Source organism: Oncorhynchus masou, chromosome 12 (genome assembly GCF_036934945.1).
Source record: "Oncorhynchus masou masou isolate Uvic2021 chromosome 12, UVic_Omas_1.1, whole genome shotgun sequence".
Lineage (NCBI taxonomy): Eukaryota > Metazoa > Chordata > Actinopteri > Salmoniformes > Salmonidae > Oncorhynchus > Oncorhynchus masou.
The window spans coordinates 64,099,469-64,120,669 of NC_088223.1; the positions used below are offsets into that span (position 1 = coordinate 64,099,469).

At 43.5% G+C, this 21,201-nt stretch overlaps 1 protein-coding gene and 1 pseudogene across 1 annotated transcript; both read right to left on the reverse strand.

Moving 5' to 3' along the window:
• Window positions 1-3,261: 3,261 nt before the first annotated feature.
• LOC135550652 (cell adhesion molecule DSCAM-like) overlaps window positions 3,262-21,201 on the reverse strand; it is a 172,640-nt pseudogene continuing 154,700 nt past the window's right edge.
• Window positions 6,548-6,860, reverse strand: LOC135548988 (cell adhesion molecule DSCAM-like). The gene has a single exon (XM_064979061.1). The coding sequence runs from the start codon at window positions 6,845-6,847 to the stop codon at window positions 6,548-6,550; it is 300 nt and encodes a 99-aa protein (XP_064835133.1). The 5' UTR covers window positions 6,848-6,860.

Consider the following 21,201-nt stretch of genomic DNA (forward strand, 5'->3'; position numbering starts at 1 on the left):
CAGGAGAAGGCTCCGGCCATGAAGCTGGACCGGACGCCGTGCCTGGACTGGGTATTGACGCAGGTGAAGGCTCCCGCCATGGAGCGGGACTGGATGCTATGCCTGGACTGGGCACCAACGCAGAAGAAGACTCTGGCCTTGAAGCTGGACTAGACGCCGTGCTTAGACTGGGCATCAGCGCAGGGGAAGCAGGAAGCACCAGTGACTAGATCAATAAGATGAGATGAAGCAGATATAATAGACAGGACTGTTTTGCTCCGATGGCATTGAGGAGTACACCACATCAGGTCATTGGCTTCATCAATAAGTGCATTGATGATGTCGTCCCCACAGTGACCATACAGTACGTACATACCCCAACCAGAAGCCATGGATTACAGGCAGCATCCACACTGAGCTAAAGGCTAGAGCTGCCACTTTCAAGGAGCGGGACTATGCCCTCCGACGAACCATCAAACAGGCAAAGCGTCAATACAGGACTAAGATCGAATCGTACTACACCTGCTCTGACGGTCATCAGATATGGCAGGGCTTGCAAACCATTACAGACTACAAAGGGAAGCACAGCCGAGAGCTGCCCAGTGACACGAGCCTACCAGACGAGCTAACCTACTTCTATGCTCGCTTCGAGACAAAAAACACTGAAACATGCATGAGAGCACCAGCTGTTCCAGAAGACTATGTGATCACGCTCTCTGCAGCTGATGTGAGTAAGACCTTTGAACAGATCAACATTCACAAGGCCGCAGGGCCAGACGGATTACCAGGATGTGTACTGCGAGCATGCCCTGACCAACTGGCAAGGTCTTCACTGACATTTTCAACGTCTCCCTGTCCGAGTCTGTAATACCAACATGTTTTAAGCAGACCAGTATAGTCCCTGTGCCCAAGAACACTAAGGTAACCTGCCTAAATGACTACCGACCCATAGCACTCATGTCTGTAGCCATGAAGTGCTTTGATAGGCTGGTCATGGCTCACATTAACACCATCATCCCAGAAACCCTAGACTCACTTTAATTTGCATGCCGCCCCAAAAGATCCACAGATGATGCAATCTCTATTGCACTCCACACGGCCCTTTCCCATCTGGACAAAAGGAACACCTACGTATGTGAGAATGCTATTCGTTGACTACAGCTCAGCGTTCAACACCATAGTGTCCTGAAAGCTCATCCATAAGCTAAGGATCCTGGGACTACGCACCTCCCTTTGCAACTGTATCCTGGTCTTCCTGACGGGCCACCCCCAGGTGGTAAGGGTAGGCAGCAACACATCCACCACGCTGATCCTCAACACAGGGGCCCCTCAGGGGTGTGTGCTCAGCCCCCTCCTGTACTCCCTGTTCACTCATGACAGGGATATTTGGTATGGGTCCTCAGATCCTCTAAAGGATCTACAGCTGTGCCATCGAGAGCATCCTGTCTGGTTGCGTCACTGCCTGGTATGGCAACTGCTCGGCCTCCGTCCTCAAGGCACTACAGAGGGTATTGCGAACGGACCAGTACATCACTGGGGCCAAGCTTCCAGTCATCCAGGACCTCTATACCAGGCCGTGTCAGAGGAAGGACCTAAAAATTGTCAAAGACTCCAGCCACACTAGTCATAGAGTGTTTTCTCTGCTACCGTACGGCAAGTGGTACCAGAGCGCCAAGTCTAGGTCCAAGAGGCTTCTAAACAGCTTCTATCCCCAAGCCATAAGGACTCCTGAACATCTAGTCAAATAGATTCCCAGACTATTGGCACTGTCCCCCCCCTCCCTTTACACCACTGCTACTCTCTGTTGTCGTCTATGCATAGTCACTTTAATAACTCTACCTACATCTACATACTACCTCAACTAACCGGTGCCCCGCACATTGATTCTGTACTGGTACCCTCCTGAATATAGTTTCGCCATTGTTGTTTTACTGCTGCTCTTTAATGAACTACTTGTTACTTTTATCTCTTATGCTTATCCTTATTTTTTTTTAAACTGCATTGTTGGTTAGGGGCTCGTAAGTAAGCATTTCACTTTAAGGTCTACACCTGTTGTATGCGGCATATGTGACTAATACAATTTGATTTGATTTGAATGACAACTTAATTGAAGAATCACTACTGTTGACCAATCACTGACAAAAGGGGCGTAAACTTTAGCTACTGAACTTCGGGTTGCCTCAGGAAAAAAAATATTGTGCACGAACAGCCAAAAACACCCTTACTGAAGACCAAAACGAACAAAAACATCACAAAACAATTTATATAATATATTATACTATATACACAAACTGTTTCGGATGGGAAGCATGCGGACGCCTTAATATGAGCCCACCATTGAACGATGGGACTCTCACGAACAAGTACAAGACGGTTGTTTTGCTCTAGGACGCCCACAAACCCCACAAGACTTGTCTGAGGGTAGCCAGGGACCATTTAAAAAAAATCATGGAAGTATACTGTACATGGAAGTATACTGTCTATGGAAGTATGCTGTATATGGAAGTATGCTGTATATGGAAGTATGCTGTATATGGAAGTATGCTGTATATGGAAGTATACTGTATATGGAAGTATGCTGTATATGGAAGTATGCTGTGTATGGAATTACTTCAGTGACAAAAAAAATAGTTAAATATGTGTAATTATTTGTAGTGTTTATGATCTTTCTTAAATCTCTCAGATATAGGAAAGACACTTCAAAACACACTTCCTTTTTATTTTTTGGGACTATTTTGCCATGTTTGAATATGTTATTCAATGCGTTTCTATGGGCTAATAGCAGTAAGGCCAAATTCAATTTTTCATAATTTTTTTTTACATATTTTGGGGGGATGCTTAAAGGGGTATAAATGAACCTTGGCATGATTATCTTAAAACAACGACACACGGTAGCTTAGTAGAAACCCAACCCCGGGCCCTTAGGGGGTTTAGTACTGAAAAAACATGAAATGTCATTGATACAACAATATTTTTATTTGGAGAGTTTGAGTTTTATGAGACTCATGAGCGCTTTTACATAAAAAGGAATTAGTGATAATCAATGACTGTCGTTCAAATTCATTTCAGATGAATTACCCAACAATCCACCCCTATCACCACTCACTCACTGACTCAGTTCCTCACTCACTTATTCACTTACTCACCCAGTGACACACCCCACCCACAACCTGTGTGGGCGTCCTCCTCTATCCGTGCCTCTAAACAACCCATCGCCAGTCATTCATGTCAAACTGTGAAGGATCATTTGGGGAACAGCCTTTTTATTAATAAAATTTGAACTGTGGGTTAGTTTCTCTTTATTTCAGTGCCACCAAGGTGAACACCATGTTAAAAATAAAAAGCGACATTTTGTTAAAAGGAATATCATAATGAAGACAATTAAAACAAATAATATAAACTGCCATTAATGACCTCACAGCATTCTTATCAAACTCTCCCTCCAGGACTAAAATACAAATAAAAATGGGCCAGGGTAAACAACAACTAAAACTGTGTAGTTATATGCACACTTCAGATAGACACTTCCCATAGATTTGGATTTGGTTTGAAGGGGGGATTGTCTCAAGTTTTTCCCTGTAGAGGAGCATCACGGCAATGCAGCGACAAGAAATCTATTGAGGAGGAGAGTGAGAGCCTTGAAGACTCTACCTAGTGCACTGAGAATAGGGGCTCTGTCTGGACATTTTTTGGGGGGTGTCGTGAAGTGCAAACCGTTATATCTCTGACCCTCCCTGTTCTAACTAACTTCATTTACCACCCTGGCAAATTAGCAGTGGTAAACTACACCTGAATACATAGCTGGGGTTTGTCCCGCCCTGTAAGTATACTAACATAGTTATTTTTCATTACAGTACAGTATAGAGCAAATAGTATCAATATAATTTTCATAATCTTTTTTCATATTGCACCATCAGAGTATGCGACACAGAGAAAGATCAACAGAGACTCCATTTCCTAATCAAAACGAGATATGTGCAAACATGACTACGGACTTTATTAACCAAATCAATTCTTCCCTGTAATATCCACAAATAAAAGTGATTTCTCTTTTTATATATATATATTTATAGTAATAAGAATAATAAATCTTCACATTTGATCATTTCATAGTGTGACAAAAATGGTCAACTGGGCTGTCCAGTCGTGATCATAATCCTCTGAAGCGTCTTTAATTGGTCAGTACCCATGCATCCATAGGAAATAGATTTTTTTCTTCAAAAAAGTAATAATTTGAGAGCAGCTGACAAGTTTGGACTGGTGTCGATTGCTTCCATCCCAGATTTCTCCAGAGTTTCATTCAGTGTTTTAGAGGAAGTTTCCATAGAAAAAAATGACAAGCTCCAAATTATCATCTCATACTCTGGGAAAAAAATTGTCCAGGTTCTAATTCAAATAGTGTAGTAATGGTAATAATTGATCAATTGTAATCAATAATTAATAATCATTAATAGTTGAGAACTAACAACAAATAATCACTGATTAATAATTAATGATTAACAATAATAATCAAGAATAAATAATGTTCCCTCATAACATAATTATTTTGGCAAGCTCCGCGTGGAGTCATTTCAGATGAATGAATTTACTCACAAGTTTTAAAAAAACAAAGAAAGAAAGCTCCAAAAATAAATAAAAGAAGATTAGTAAAAGGTACCCCTCCTTTAAGAAGAAAGGGGACATTATATACAGGACTGTGTGGTGAGAGTCAGTTTACTGCACTTGTAAGTGTAATAAGTCCAGTGTTAGTGTAAATTTGAGTCTGGCCCCATGCCACTGATGTTATACCAGCGTGTAGGACTTTGCGTAGGGGTTGTTGGTCTGTTTGAGGTGTCCTCGTGAGTCCAGCAGGGACTCTTGGGAGGTGCTAAGCTTGGCGGCCTGGGCCAGCTCTGAGCCCTCTCTGTGAGGCAGGGTGGCTGCTGAGCCGGGTTGCCACTGGGCCACTGGGTCCCTGCTGCTGGCCCTGTTGCTGGCTTGGGGGCCTCCGTGGGAGTTGGGGGAGCCATGCGTGATGGCCGTTTCAGGGAGCGACTTTTCTGGGGCTCCAAGCAGGCCTGGCCCATGGCCCCCTCCCCCCCGGCGCCACCCCTCCCTCCAGTGCCCGAGCACGACATGCCGCGGTTCAGCAGGAAGTCCATGCGCAGGTAAGGAGGCAGGTGCACTAGCTCGCCCCCTAAAGAACAAAGGAAGGAAAGAGAGGGGAGTTAGTTGCATTGTGTTTTATGGACAACAACCCCATAGAATACACATATGGCCAGTGGAAATATGGACAAATCTCAGTTCAAAACACTTCAGTAAAGAAAAATGACTGCCCCTGGGGGAAAGGTTAGGTGAGATACAAGCTCATCACATCTTCCACACCAACCCACAAAACTAGGGTAGTTTATATGCCAAAGTCATCCATAGATTCTGACAGACTATTAAAGTATACTGCTTTGTCTGGTTATTGAGGTAATATGCCAAAGAATGTTCTTCATCTGAATTTGGCCTTGACCAACATGAAATGAAATGGCAATATTTTTACAATGTCATTAAACCCCCCCAGATTCCATTATACTTATTAGGTTAATGGATGGAGAAGGAGACGGTTGCTTTGCTATAACATAAATAAGTAATGTTATCGATTTAAGACTCCATCGCAGCTCATTACAAATGTCTCTGAGTAAAGTCTACAGAGTTTAATAAAATATAACTATAATGAACCAAAACTATATAGAATGAATAAGATGAAGACTTCAACAAAAAGACTGATTTCATGAGGTGAAGTGACCTCAAACAGATTTAGGTGGTTCAATGTTCAAGCTTGGTCATCCTGCAATGGAGTTTAGTCAATAGAATATGCTTCATTAATACATTACCTTACATGAATCTATTGAAATCACTGTCTCCAAAACTCCACATTTGTTGCTGCAAGTAGCATTACTAGGGTTGCAAAATTCTGGGAACTTTCAATAAAACCCCTGGTTTTCCAGAAATCCTTGTTGGAAGATTCCAGGTTTCATGTTTATTCCCTGCTGATTCCAGGAATCCTCCATCCGGGATTTCGGGAAAACCAGGAAATTTATTGAAAGTTCCCAGAATTGTGCAACCCTAAGCATTACCAGACCATTATCTTCAGAACAGTTAAATTTATATATCAGCAGTAAATATTTACGAACCCCTAACCCTGGGATATGATCTGGTTTGCCTAACATTTACGAGGGAGAGGGAAATGGCCCTGAATTGATACGTTTGGTCTGACTGACCAGCGTTGTGTTTTAAATGCATATTACAGAGTTTGTTAGTTTTATTGGCATATGAAGAACATAATAGCTTGAAATGTTAAGACACAGACATTCCATTCAGCTACAGTTCCGCATACAGGTAACAGACCATAGACTAACCCCACAGTCTATACATGAAGAAAGTAGCTAGAAAGTAGCTAGATCTTAAAGTGAACGTTAGGGTTAGGATTAGCGTTAGGGCTTGGGGGGGGCCCTCAAACCAAAGCATTACAGGAATGGTGAAGGCTAACCAACATTAGAAACAGAGCTCAGAGTTAGCTACAGCAGAGTTAGCTATGTGTCTACGTGGCCTCACCCGGTCTGTGAGCCTTGGGCACGGCCATGTTCATGACTCGGCTGACATCCTGAGGCTTGGGCGGGGAGGCAGTGAACCTGCAGATGCCTGACTCGGAGGGCGTGCTGGACGTCAGGCTGTCTGTGTAGTCATTGGTGCCTGCTGTCATCTGCTCCGACGACGTATCCGAGATGAAGCACTCTGTGATAGTAAACTTGGCGTGCCGCAGCTGCTCCTCCATCTTGGCGTGCTCGTAGGCCCGCGCCAGCTCCTCGTAGGTGGACGAGGCGCTCTCTGTGGACACCATGCTGCTCCGTGCCCGGTCTATACCAGTGGTTAGGGTTAGATGCCATGTTAGTAGAGCAGTTAGGGGCTAACGCTAGCATTAGCATTGTTATAAACTGTTGGCATTGTTGAAAGTTCTATAGTAGGCCAATCTGTTTTTATTAAAGAGGTGAGAGGTGTTGTTATGGTTAAGGGTGATGTTACAGACATTCTTATATGGGGACTGTTATAGCAGTTGTTGCAGACTTGTCTCATCTTCAGGTGAGTTGTTACCTGTGTCCTGAGATGGGCTGACGCTGTAGCTGTCACTCTCCTTGTCCACAGAGCCGGCCACCCGTGGCGTGGGCAATCTCCAGTCAGTGCTCAGGGTGTGGGCCGAGACTGGCGGGTGTGGTCGGTTCAGGGTCCACTGGCTAGCGTAGCGGTTGCGTGCGGCAGGGCCTGCTTTGGCTGTGCGGCGGGCTGTGGGATCTGACAAGGAAAGATACAGAAAATGACATCACGGTCACACACCAGGGTGTTATGTCACATAGCAAGGGGTCATCTTGAGTACTGCAATGCTCTGTTTTTTTAAGCTGACTGTGAGTGTTTTTAAGGGTGGCAGTAAGTGTGTATCTGGCAATAGCAATGACGGATGGACACCCAATCCTCACATAAACCAACAAAAAGAAAACGGCCACCATCACAATATTTCACCTGGAGTTCATCTCAGGATGTCCACACAAATACATATAGCTTACAATAACAGTGAGAAAAAGGTTTGATTGGGTTGACTGCAGTCCCCCACAAATACGTACATTTTTGATTGGATGCAATACACATACTGTACATAATCATTCATGTTTAGAATTGAAAAAATATAACAGCAATAATCACTGTGTTGAAAGTAAATGCTTATCAGTGTGAACAACATCAGTGGAGATGGTAGGGGCTGTGCTCCTAATGCTTCTGATGACTCTCTGAGGACTGGAGCTGAATCAAACCAGTCTGTTGTCTGGAATCAAGTCTAGCTGAATAAATTCCAGCTGTATGAATGCAATCCTGATTTTACTTATTAATTCTAGCTCCACCGCTAGTAAAGTAAAGAGGATGTCCGTACTGGACTTACTGGTTCCTGGCCTAGCATCAGATACATCCACTAGAGGTCCGGTGGCCTGGGACAGGGACTGGTAGTGGACGGTGTGGGTAACCGTAGATGACTTCTGTTTCTGAGTCTCCCCAAAGTCATTGTCAGTCAGCAGCACTGTGGACCGGTCATCTGAAATAGAGAGAATCATTTCACAAACATGGTCACCACGGTACGATGAGAATCGCCACAGTAGGTATTACTACCACATAGAAGACCACAGATATGTGATACTCACATATTGTTATCCAATGTTACACAAGTTTCCCACTCGTATTTCCTACTTGGAAGCTCATTATGAGTTTTGACATGTCCGGGAGCTTTCTGGGAGTTTCAGTCCAAAGTTTCAGATAATTCAGAGAAAACATGAAAGCAGCATATTGTATCAATGTCCACTCACCGACTGTCTCCATGGTGTCTCTCTCCTCTATGAGCAGCTGGGCTCGGGGGATGTCGATGTGCATTCTAAGGGTCTGCTGCTGCTTGTTGATGGTGTCTGCAGGTCGTGTGTTTTTACTGGGGAACACAGGAAACAACATACACTGGTCAATAAGGACCTCATTACACTGCATCAGATATTCAGAAACGGGTGATTCTAATATGATTCTATAGATACAGTATTGAATGTTTTTTTCTTCCATTAATGCATTAGACAATAGTAACTGTCAATAAAGTTATATGTCAAACTGCTCATGCTTACCTCATCAGCATCTCTGCCAAACTTTTTGCATCTACAGAGCAAACAAGAACAAAAATCACATTACATACAGATGATACTCACACTATACTTGACAATAGTTACCGAAATTTGACAGAAATCTAACCAATCAGGCGTTGCCCTGTTGCTGCTGTGACCTCTCACCTCTGAGCCTCTTCAGTCTCTGTTCCCTCCTCCTCCTCCTGAGGACTAGAAGCAGGACGAAGACCAGCACGATTCCCACCAGCACACAGGAGATGATGGTCACCATCTTCAGACCCTCGTTACTGGACGTACTGTCCACACTCACCGTTGGAGCCTTCACCAGTGGAGCAATGGTACCTTGAGACAGGTCATAGAGATGTCATTAGCTGACATAAACTATGACATGTGTTATGACAGCATTATGTAGGTTGGTGGCACAACACCCTCAGCGGGGCTGGGTAAATGAGGTTTTCAGGGGAATTGGAAGAGAGCCTGTAATGAGACTTCCGCTTTGGTGACACTTCATCTTAACTCCTCCTCTATATTTAGTGGATTGGTTGAATAGTCCAGAAGAGAAACTCCCTGACAGTTTTCTTTCTTGTCAGGACCAGAATGTGGGGCATCCAGCTCAGGCGTTTCTTTTACGCCTGCTACGTTAGGTTACTTGTACAATAACTAGAAGGTTGTCAAGTGTCGCAACCAGACCTGGTAGACGAGAGAATGACTGCAAAAAATCATCCAAACACAAACACATATTAGGCCTATTCAGCAGTGGAGGCTGGTGTGAGGAACTATAGGAGGACAAGATCATTTTAATGGCTGGTAGTGGTTTCCATATGTTTGATGTATTTAATACCGTTCCCATAATTCCATTCCAGCCATTACAATGAGCCAATCCTCCTATAGCTCCTCCCACGAGCCTCCTCTGCTATGCAGTGTCTGTCGATGAATAGTAAATACTAAATGAGCTTTGTGTTAATGTTTAAAACATGGATCAAGCACCTGGCACAGCACTGCGCTAGCTGCAATCAGCACCTGACCTTCTGCCAAACTGGCAGTAATGCCCACTTGACAGAAGATCAACTCAACCTTCTCAGCTGAAAACAAAGCTATTTTTCCCCTTTTACACTTCCTGGATGGCTGGGGGGTTAGATGGATGTGGGGGGGAGAAATAGACTAGAGTCTAGTGAAGGTGTGTGTGTGTGTGTGTGTGTGTGTGTGTGTGTGTGTGTGTGTGTGTGTGTGTGTGTGTGTGTGTGTGTGTGTGTGTGTGTGTGTGTGTGTGTGTGTGTGTGTGTGTGTGTGTGTGTGTGTGTGTGTGTGTGTGTGTGTGTGTGTGTGAGTGAAATTGCCACAGCGACTGGAGTCAGCAGAACATCTATTTGAGGTACTTTACTGCCCCATTCATCAGTTAGGCCTAGAGCCTTTTAAAGCCCGGACCAGGGAAGACTAGCATGAGACAGCCTCTTTAATGGCAGGGAGGAGAGAAGAGCTCCAAGGACCAGTAAATAGCTAAATATGAGGTCATTTCCTTCTCCTTTAAGGCAGGTATAGGACATACTGTAAATTAATGTTTTTGATGGAAACTCAGGCAGTTGTGACACAGTTTTCAAGGAATGGTTAGGTAAATGACTTTTAAACTACAGTTCTTCATTCTTTATTCAGATATCCTGAATAAGTCACTATAAGCGTGTATAGACAAGTGAACTCACTGCCATCGTAGCTCAGAGTGGAAAACTTGACCCTCTTCTCTGCTGACCCGGCACTGTTGAACACCTTCATCTGTAGTTCGTACCAGGTGGCCTCGGCCAGGTCATACAGGATGTAGCTCTTGGTCAGAGAGGTGCGTTGGGCCGTGGTCCACGTGGGAGACTCCACCGAACGGTACTCTAACGTGAAGGACGTGATTGGACAGCCGCCGTTGTTCCAGCCAATCAGGTTGAGCCTGACACGCGTGGCATTGATACTGGTGAAGAGCTCCTGTTCTTTAGAGTACTGGGGTTCTGTTGGGGAGTGAGGAGAGAGGAGTCAGACCACACAAACACTTCAATGAGAGGTCTTTCCATAAGAATGAGTTTTCCATTATTAACTGAGTAAAAGCAATGCTCACTATTTACTAAAAAACATACGTAAAAGGATGTCACCATCTCCCTACCTTTCCCATGAGTCTTAGCCTCGATGATCTCACTGATGCGCCCTGGCCCCACAGCATTCTGGGCAGTCAGGGTGAACTTGTACCAGGTGCCACACTTCAGGTTCTCCAGTCGATAGGAACGCTCACTAGGGCTGATGGCAAAGTTGCCCCACTTCTCACTGTTGTCCTCTGAGTATTGCAGGATGTAGCCTGATGTGTGAGAGAGAGGTTAGGATGTTACAGTGTTGCCTGCTATTTAATAAAGTCAGTATGCTGTTGTCCAAGGGAAAACAAAAATCTCCAATAATAGTTAGTGTTGCTGCTAGCTGCGTTGGTGTCTGACCTCGTATGGAGCTGCCTCCGTTGTCTCCTGGTATCCAGGACAGAGTGATGGAAGTGGTGGTCGTCTTGGTAACGGTGAGACGTGGCTGGTCTGGGGGAACTAGAAGTAAAAATATGGCTTTTATTTAAGTCCTTCTAACTCATAATGATATCCTTTCACTTCACTACCTATGATGAATACATGTCTATTTAGTATTGTTTTGAACTGACCTGAAGACTGGTGAACTGGATTGTTCTACCACACACTAACTGACTTACCTTGAACCTGCAGGTTGAGGATGATTTTATCTGGCCCAAAACTGTTGCTAGCCACACAGGTGTAGTTCCCAGAATCCTCAGCTTTCACTGTGCGGATGACCAGGCTGCCGTTGCCCTGAACAATGCGTCTACTGTCAATCACAGCAGGGGCGGGGCTTCCATTGCTGAATCACAAATGTACGAAAGACAGTCAGACAATGAACAGTGAGATACACCACAGAGAAAATATTTCAAAAGTATTGGACAATGTTACAATACATTTATGTGTATAGGAATATGCGGCACATGTCAACAACCATGATTTTTTACATTATGCTGATAAGTGTGAAAGGATACTGCAAACACACAAGGTCTTCACTGAAAATTGGCATTTCAAAGAGCCACTGTTTTTTCACTGGTATTTAGTGTGCGTTAAAAGTGACTCAAAACATGGTCTGTACTAAGTTCTACTGTCTGTCCTACTTGCAGCATGATGTGTTGTACTCTGTACTCACGTCTCCTTAAGCCACTTGACCGTGGGGGCTGGGTCGCCCACCGCCTTACAGGGCAACACAATGTCCCTCATCCAGGGGGTGGTCACTGTGCCGTTGAATGTCAGGATCTGAGCTGGAGCTGCACACAAACACACCACAACCGGGTCAAATACTTTGGCTGACTTGATGTAGTTTTCCTGGTACAACAGAAGTAATGGAATAGACCCAAAGGTGGAAATCGATCCCAAATACTTTCAAGGGAAGCTCTATAAAAGCAGTGTAAACTGTTAATTCTTTATCCAACTTTACTGAATTCCCCACCGCTTCGTCTACACCTGCACCCCTTAAGACAGCCCATCTCTGTGCTTAGACAGATATAAAGTGGTCTGTTTGCAGAGGTGGGAAAAGTATTCAAATGTCGTACTTGAGTGAAATTAAAGATACTTTCATGTAAAATGACTCAAGTAAAAGTAACCTAGTAAAATACTACTTGAGGAAAAGTCTAAAAGTATCAGATTTTAAATGGATTTAAGTACAGTGGTGGAAAAAGTACTCAATTGTCATACTTGAGTAAAAGTATAAAGTAAAAGTAAATGCTATACCTCAAATTCCTTATATTTAGCAAACCAGACTCCACAATTTCCTTTTTTAGAACTTTATTTGAAAGCCAGGAGCAACTCCAACACAATTTACAAAGGAAGAATTTATGTTTAGTGAGTCCACCAGATCAGAGGCAGTAGGGCAGTAGGGATGACCAGAGACGTGTGAATTTGACCCTTTTCCTGTTAGCATTCAAATTGTAACTAGTACTTTTGGGTGTCAGGGAAAATGTATGGAGTAAAAAGTACATAATTTTCTTTAGGAATGGAGTGAAGTAAAAGTAATTTTATTTTCATTATTTTCATTTTATTTGCGATTTTCAGAAATCGTTAACGTTGCGTTATGCTAATGAGCCTGAGGCTTTAGTCACGATCCCGGATCCGGGATGGGGAGTTCCAAGTGGTTTTAAGCAGCACAGTGCTGACAGCTTATCAGTTCTCATTACGCAGCACAGTGCTGACAGCGTATCAGTTCTCATTACGCAGCACAGTGCTGACAGCGTATCAGTTCTCATTACGCAGCACAGTGCTGACAGCTTATCAGTTCTCATTAAGCAGCACAGTGCTGACAGTTTATCAGTTCTCATTAAGCAGCACAGTGCTGCCAGCTTATCAGTTCTCATTACGCAGCACAGTGCTGACAGTTTATCAGTTCTCATTACGCAGCACAGTGCTGACAGTTTATCAGTTCTCATTAAGCAGCACAGTGCTGACAGCTTATCAGTTCTCATTACGCAGCACAGTGCTGACAGTTTATCAGTTCTCATTACGCAGCACAGTGCTGACAGTTTATCAGTTCTCATTACGCAGCACAGTGCTGCCAGCTTATCAGTTCTCATTACGCAGCACAGTGCTGCCAGCTTATCAGTTCTCATTACGCAGCACAGTGCTGACAGCTTATCAGTTCTCATTACGCAGCACAGTGCTGACAGTTTATCAGTTCTCATTACGCAGCACAGTGCTGACAGTTTATCAGTTCTCATTAAGCAGCACAGTGCTGACAGCTTATCAGTTCTCATTACGCAGCACAGTGCTGACAGTTTATCAGTTCTCATTAAGCAGCACAGTGCTGCCAGCTTATCAGTTCTCATAAGCAGCACAGTGCTGCCAGTTTATCAGTTGCTGCCAGTTTATCAGTTCTCATTAAGCAGCACAGTGCTGCCAGCTTATCAGTTCTCATTACGCAGCACAGTGCTGCCAGTTTATCAGTTCTCATTACGCAGCACAGTGCTGCCAGCTTATCAGTTCTCATTACGCAGCACAGTGCTGCCAGCTTATCAGTTCTCATTACGCAGCACAGTGCTGCCAGCTTATCAGTTCTCATTACGCATCACAGTGCTGACCGGGTGAAATAGCAGACTTATTTCATTCAGTTTGATGAGCTTGTTTCAACTACATCCACATCCTGAGATGGGGGTGGGGATAGTATGGTCTCCTCTTTTTACTTATATTATCTAAATTCGTCCTGATGAAACTCTTCCAACATTCGTCAATCTGAATAAGCTCTAAGTTAGGCAACTCATAGGCAGAGTTTCTCAGGGTTGTGCCCATTTAAATGTTCTGATCAAGGCTTTGACACAGTGAAAATGAGCTGATGTCTATTGTGTCTTCTAAAAACGTTCAGAGACAGAGACACCTCATCTTACCATCTGTTTCAGGATAATGAGAAGGGAAACCATAAGCTCCACCTACCCTCGGCCTGGGGCTTGATGGTGATGATGTCGCTGGCGTTGCCACGGCCGGCTGCGGTGACGGCCACCACCCAGATGCTGTACTGGCGGCTCCTGCTCAGGTTGGGGATACGGTAGAAGAAGACATCTGGCGCTGCTTCAAACTCACTGCTCACCTGTAGGAGGGGAGAGACCGACATGAAGTTAGCAGAGAGATACAGGACTTACTCCAAATGTCTGTGCCAAGGTATCAATTATTAGAGTTGAATGTCACAGCCCTGACAATTTTAGATAGAGGGTTTATAAGCCATCATCAGTCTCCCTGTAGCTTTGTGCACCATGCAGGCTTCTTAGCTAGTCTAGCCCTTGAATCTGGTGCCTCCCTCTCCTCCAATTATGTCAGGTCTCTTAAATCTACTCTATGTCCATCACTGACATGCCTTTGTCCCTGTACTCTGAAACCCAGTACTCTGTGCCCTCCTTACCGTGGGGTGTGGGTTAGAGCAGAAGACTGTGTATTTCCTGATAATGCCGTTGAGTTTGAGAGGAGGGAGCCACGACACAAACACCACCGAGTTAGACGCCGCCGCTGCCTTCACCCCAGCCGGAGGACCAGGAACTGGTGAGGGAAAACAGTGAAATAGGGAAATATACATTATTACCCTTATCCTCGTTTTCATCTAAGGAAACCAATTTAAGTTTTGCCAGTGTCAAAATCAGTCATTCCAGTAACCGTGCCTGAACGTCTGATGCTACAAGGCGATCTGCAATATGCAGGAGCTGCAATTTTTCAGCTACTTATGTGAGTCTTCTGCACCAACTCAACAAAAATTGATATAATTTCACACCAAATTCAAACAGAAGTTCTGTCATAATTATTTCTACTTTTCAAAACGCTCTTACATAATGCAAGAGGGGATATGCAAATCTAGGCACGGTTTACCTACCACAGTTGACCCCGACCTCTAGTATGATTAGTATGATGCAGTTCCCCCTACACAGTGATCTAAGGTCAGTTTAGTATCTTCCCCCTAATAGTTAAGGTTAGAATTTAGAGAGCGCAAGCTGATCCTAGAACAGTGCCTGAAGACTTCTTGTCTACTGGTGTGCGTACCGTCCTCCTTGGTGCGGGTGAAGATCTGCTCGCTGCGCACCCCGTCTCCGGCCCGGGTGAAGGTCAGCACCTGGATGCTGTAGTTGGTGTACTTCTCCAGACCATCCAGCTCCAGGGATGGCTTAGAGGTGGTCACGTTACGGATCTCCCCCAGCTCTGAGATAGGAGAAGGAGAGGAAGGGATAGAGGGCAATGAGAGGAAATAAGGGTAGGAATAAGACAGAAAGAGAAGTAGGGAGCAGGGAAAAGAGACAGGGAAGAAGGGAGGGAGAAAAACAAGGATGTCAAATGCAGAATTACTGCAAATGTCAACTAACTGAGATGAAAAGTTGCTTGGTAAATACAGGTAAATACAAAACATTAAGAACACCTGCTCTTTCCATGACATAAACTGACCAGGTGAATCCAGGTGAAAGCTATGATCCCTTATTGATGTCACTTGTTAAATCCATTTCAATCAGTGTAGATGAAGGGGAGTAGACTGGTTAAAGAATGAGTTTTAAGCATTGAGACAATTGAGACATGGATTGGGTATGTGTGCCATTCAGAGGGTGAATGGGCAAGACAAAATATCCAAGTGCCTTTCAATGGGGTATGGTAGTAGGTGCCAGGCGCACTGGTTTGTGTCAAGAACTGTAACGCTGCTGGGTTTTTCACACTCAACAGTTTCCTGTGTGTAGTAGCAGTAATGGTCCACCTTCTAAAGGACATACAGCCAACTTGACACAAATATGGGAAGCATTGGGTTCAACATGTGCCAGCATCCAGGTGGAATGCTTTCGACACCTTGTAGAGTCCATGCCCTGACAAATTGAGGCTGTCTTGAAGGCAAAAGAGGGTGTAACTAAATATTAGGAAGGTGTTCCTAATGTTTTGTACACTCAGTGAATGCTTGTATAGCATAACACATCAGTACCAGTCAGAAGTTTGGACACACCTACTCATTGCAGGGTTTGTATTTATTTTTTTACTATTTTCTACATTGTAGAATAATAGTGAAGACATCAGAACTATGAAATAACACATATGGGAATCATGTAGTAAGCAAAAAAGTGTTAAAATGACCAAAATATATTTTAGATTGTTCAAAGTATCCACCCTTTGCCTTGATGACAGCTTTGCACACTCTTGGCATTCTATCAACCAGCTTCACCTGGAATGCTTTTCCAACAGTCTTGAAGGAGTTCCCACATATGCTGAGCACTTGTTGGCTGATTTTCCTTCACTCTGCGGTCCAACTCATTCCAAACAATCTCAATTGGGTTGAGGTCGGGTGATTGTGGAGACCAGGTCATCTGATGCAGCACTCCATCACTCTCTTCTTGGTCAAATAGCCCTTACACAGCCTGGAGGTGTGTTTTGTGTCATTGTCCTGTTGAAAAACAAATGATAGTCCCACTAAGCGCAAACCAGATGGGATGGCGCATCACTGCAGAATGCTGTGGTAGCCATTCTGGTTAAGTGTGCCTTGAATTCGAAATAAATCACAGACAGTGTCACCAACAAATCACCCCCACACCCTCACACCTCCTCCTTCATGCTTCACGGTGGGAACCACACATGCAGAGATCCTCCGTTCACTTACTCTGCCCCTCACAAAGACACGGCGATTGGAACCAAAAGTCTAAAATTTGGACTCATCTAATGTCCAATGCTCGTATTTCTTGGCCCAAGCAGCACTCTTCTTCATATTGGTGTCCTTTAGTAGTGGTTTCTTTACAGCAATTCAACCATGAAGGCCTGATTCACGCAGTCTCCTCTGAACAGTTGACGTTGAGATGTGTCTGTTACTTTTATTTATTTGGGCTGCAATTTGAGGCTGGTAACTCTAATGAACTTATCCTCTGCAGCAGAGGTGTGTCTTCCTGAGAGCCAGTTTCATCATAGTGCTTGATGGTTTTTGAAATTTTCCAGATTGACTGATCTTCATGTTTTACAGTAATGATGTACTGTAATTTCTCTTTGTTTATTTGAGATGTTCTTGCAATAATATGGACTTGGTCTTTTACCAAATAGGGTTATCTTCTGTATACCACCCCTACCTTGTCACAACACAACTGATTGGCTCAAACGCATTAAGATGGAAAGAAATTTCACAAATTAACAAGGCCATTGTTAATTGAAATGCATTCCAGGTGACTACCTCATGAAGATGGTTGAGAGAATGCCAAGAGTGTGCAAAGCTGTCATCAAGGCAATGTCACTATTATTCTACAATGTAGAAAATAGTAAAAGAAGACAAACCCTGGGATGAGTAGGTGTGTCCAAACTTTTGACTGGTACTGTACATAAAATAATATGTCCAAGGATGTCATAGCAGTGATAGCACAGCCTTGAATCAAAACGTGGACACAAATACAGGATTAAAAAGCCCTGTTTTGGTGTGTCTGACCTTGACGCTGATGATGCTTCTCTAAGTGTTGAATAATGGATGTCTCTCCCTCTCTCTATTTCTCTATCTTCCCCTCCTCTACTGCAGTCTGGATTAGAGCCACAGTCTGTTATTGCTCCATCTTTCCTGTTAGTACACTTCCTTCTTATCCCTCTCTTTCAATGCAGTCATTCAAAGACGAACTGTCCCAAAGCAGCCATAGCATATGAAGAGCTCTGGAATCTACTAATCTATGGCTCTATAACTCCATCTATAGTTGTGTTGTGGGCTAATCAGAACAGTTCTCTGAGATATAAAACTCATAGGTTTATGAGTCATAATAGTGTGATTTGGAAACGTGCAGTAAAATATATGCTGTATACTACAATAGCTGTGATCAATGAATTCTGACTCACTGTACTGTATGTACTGTGCATTCGGTAAGTATTCTGACAATTTCCCTTTTTCCACATTTTGTTAGATTACACACTTATTCTAAAATGGATTAAATAAAACACTTTCCTCACCAATCTACACACAATACCTCATAATGACAAAGCAAAAACAGGTTTTTAGACATTTTTGCAAATGTATTACAAATAAAAATCAGAAATACCTTATTTACATAAGTATTAATTTGCTATGAGACTCGAAATTGAGCTTCATTTGCTATGAGATTTGAAATTGAGCTCAGGTGCATCCTGTTTCCATTGATCATTCTTGAGATGTTTCTACCATTTGATTGGAGTCCATCTGTGGTAAATTCAATGGGATTAGACATGATTTGGAAAGGCACACACTTGTCTATATAAGGTCAAAAACCAAGCCATGAGGTCAAAGGAATTGTCCGTAGAACTCTAAGACAGGATTGCGTCGAGGCACAAATCTGGGGAAGGGTACCAAATTATTTCAGCAGCATTGAAGGTCGCCAAGGACACAGTGGCCTCCATCATTCTTAAATGAAAGACATTTGAAACCACCAACCCTGAGCAATCTGGGGAGAAGGGCCTTGGTCAGGGAGGTGCCCAAGAACCTGATGTTCACTATGACAGAGCTCCAGAGTTCCTCTGTAGAAATGGGAGAACCAGAAAAACAACCATACCTGCAGCACTCCACCAACCAGGCCTTTATGGTAGAGTGGCCAGACAGAAGCCACTCCTCAGTAAAAGGCACATGACAACACCACTTGAAGTTTGTCAAAAGGCAACTAAAGGACTCTCAGACCATGATAAATAAAATTCTCTGGTCTGATGAAACCAAGATTGAACTCTTTGGCCTGAATGACAAGCGTCACATCTGGAGGAAACCTGGCACCATCCCTACGGTGAAGCATGGTGGTGCCAGCATCATTGTGTGGGGATGTTTTTTAGTGGCAGGGACTGGGAGACTAGTCCGGATGAAAGATGAACAGAACAAAGTACAGAGAGATCCTTGATGAAAACCTGCTCTAGAGAGCTCAGGACCTCAGACTGGTGTAAGGTTCACCTTCCTACAGGACAATGACCCTAAACACACAGCCAAGACAACGCAGGAGTGGCTTCGGGACACTCAATCGAACATCTCTGGAGAGACCTGAAAATAGCTGTGCAGCGACGCTCCCCATCCAACCTGACAGCTTGAGAGGATCTGCAGAGAAGAATGGGAGGAACTCCCCAAATACAACAAAGTATTGAGTAAAGGGTCTGAATACTTATGTAAATGTGATATTTCCATTATTATTTTTTTTAGACATTTGAAAACATTTGTAAAAACCTGTTTTTGTTTTGTCATTATGGGGTATTGTGTATAGATTGATGAGGCGAAAAAACTATTTAATCCATTTTAGAATAAGGTTGTAATGTAACAAAATCTGGAAAAAGTCAAGGGGTCTCAATACTTTCCGAATGCACAGTATATCAAATCCATAAAATGGCTGATAGATATACACCATTGATGGGTGCTGAGTTTGATTACTGCAGTGAAAGGCTGGTGCCAAATGTTTAGAGCAGTGTTGATGGATAAGACACAGTTGCTCCACCATCTTAGAAAAGGGGCCTATAGCCCCCTCTGCTGGTGTATGAGCTAAACAACCCATGATACTTTCCCAACAAAAACATTTATATTGCTCACACTTAAAATATATGAAGAACACAACAGGCCCTGGCTGAGGGTTTAGACAAGTGTCTTTGACAATAAATACATCAATATGATTTCTATCACACATTCTTAGTATATTTTCAGTGTATATATGGATTGCATTTGGATTACTGATACAGTGATATTTTGGTTGTTCATTTAATTCCTTCTGACATTTCTTAATTTCTTAATTTTAGATGTTAGATTATTTGTATACTAGCTATACATTTTACTGCACTATTATGAGCTAGTAACACAAGCATTTTTCTGCACCCACTATAACATCTACTAAAAACTGTCTACGCCACCAATACACTTTGATTTGATTTGACATAATGAGTGACATATTTCATTTAAAGGAATAAGATATGTATTCATATGAATTGTTGTCAATGTTACATAAGATATCAATATATACATAATAGATGTAATACATGGCTATGGGGTGGCAGGGTAGCCTAGTGGTTAGTGTTGGACTAGTAACCGAAAGGTTGCAAGTTCAAATCCCTGAGCTGACAAGGTACAAATCTGTCTTTCTGCCCCTGAACAGGCAGTTAACCCACTGTTCCTAGGCCGTCATTGAAAATAAGAATTTGTTCTTAACTAACTTGCCTAGTTAAATAATAATACATTTTTAAAAAATGACTGTAGTATTGTTGGGAGTGTGTCCCAATATGACATGCACTGTTACTATGCAAACTAGATTAAGTGTTGCTTTTCAATTGGTGCATCCAGGGGCCATCAGAGGGGATGTGATATGAGAGGAGTCAGAAGCCATCACTCTGACGTCTCTCCAGCATGTGGCGACTGCATGCCATGCCAGGCTGTCTGACTTGGACTAGAAAGCCTAGGTCACTGCTAATATGTCTCATTCACCCACTTGAATTATCATGCATAGGTAATCATGTTGATACTGTATACATTCTATGTGTCTTGGAGATTACGGACTAGGGCAGATACAGTCTAACATCTACATCCTTCTCTCTCTTTGTGTAAACGGATGTGAAACGGCTAGCTAGTTAGCGGTGGTGAGCGCTAAATAGCGCTTCAATTGGTGACGTCACTTGCTCTGAGACCTTGAAGTAGACCTTCCCCTTGCTCTGCAAGGGCCGCGGGTTTTGTGGAGCAATGGGTAACGATGCTTTGAGGGTGACTGTTGACATGTGCAGAGTGTCGTGTCCCTGGTTCGCGCCCAGGTCGGGGCGAGGGGACAGGCGTAAAGTTTATACTGTTACATTGATGAGGCGGACTGCAATAGCATCGAATAGTCCCCGCGATATGCAACTGTTCAGGGAAGTCAGGAACCAATACACGCAGTCAGTCAGGAAAGCAAAGGCCAGCTTTTTCAAGCAGAAATTTGCATCCTGTAGCTCTAACTCCAAAACGTTCTGGGACACTGTAAAGTCCATGGAGAACAAGAGCACCTCCTCCCAGCTGCCCACTGCACTGAGGCTAGGTAACACGGTCACCACCGATAAATCCATGATAATCG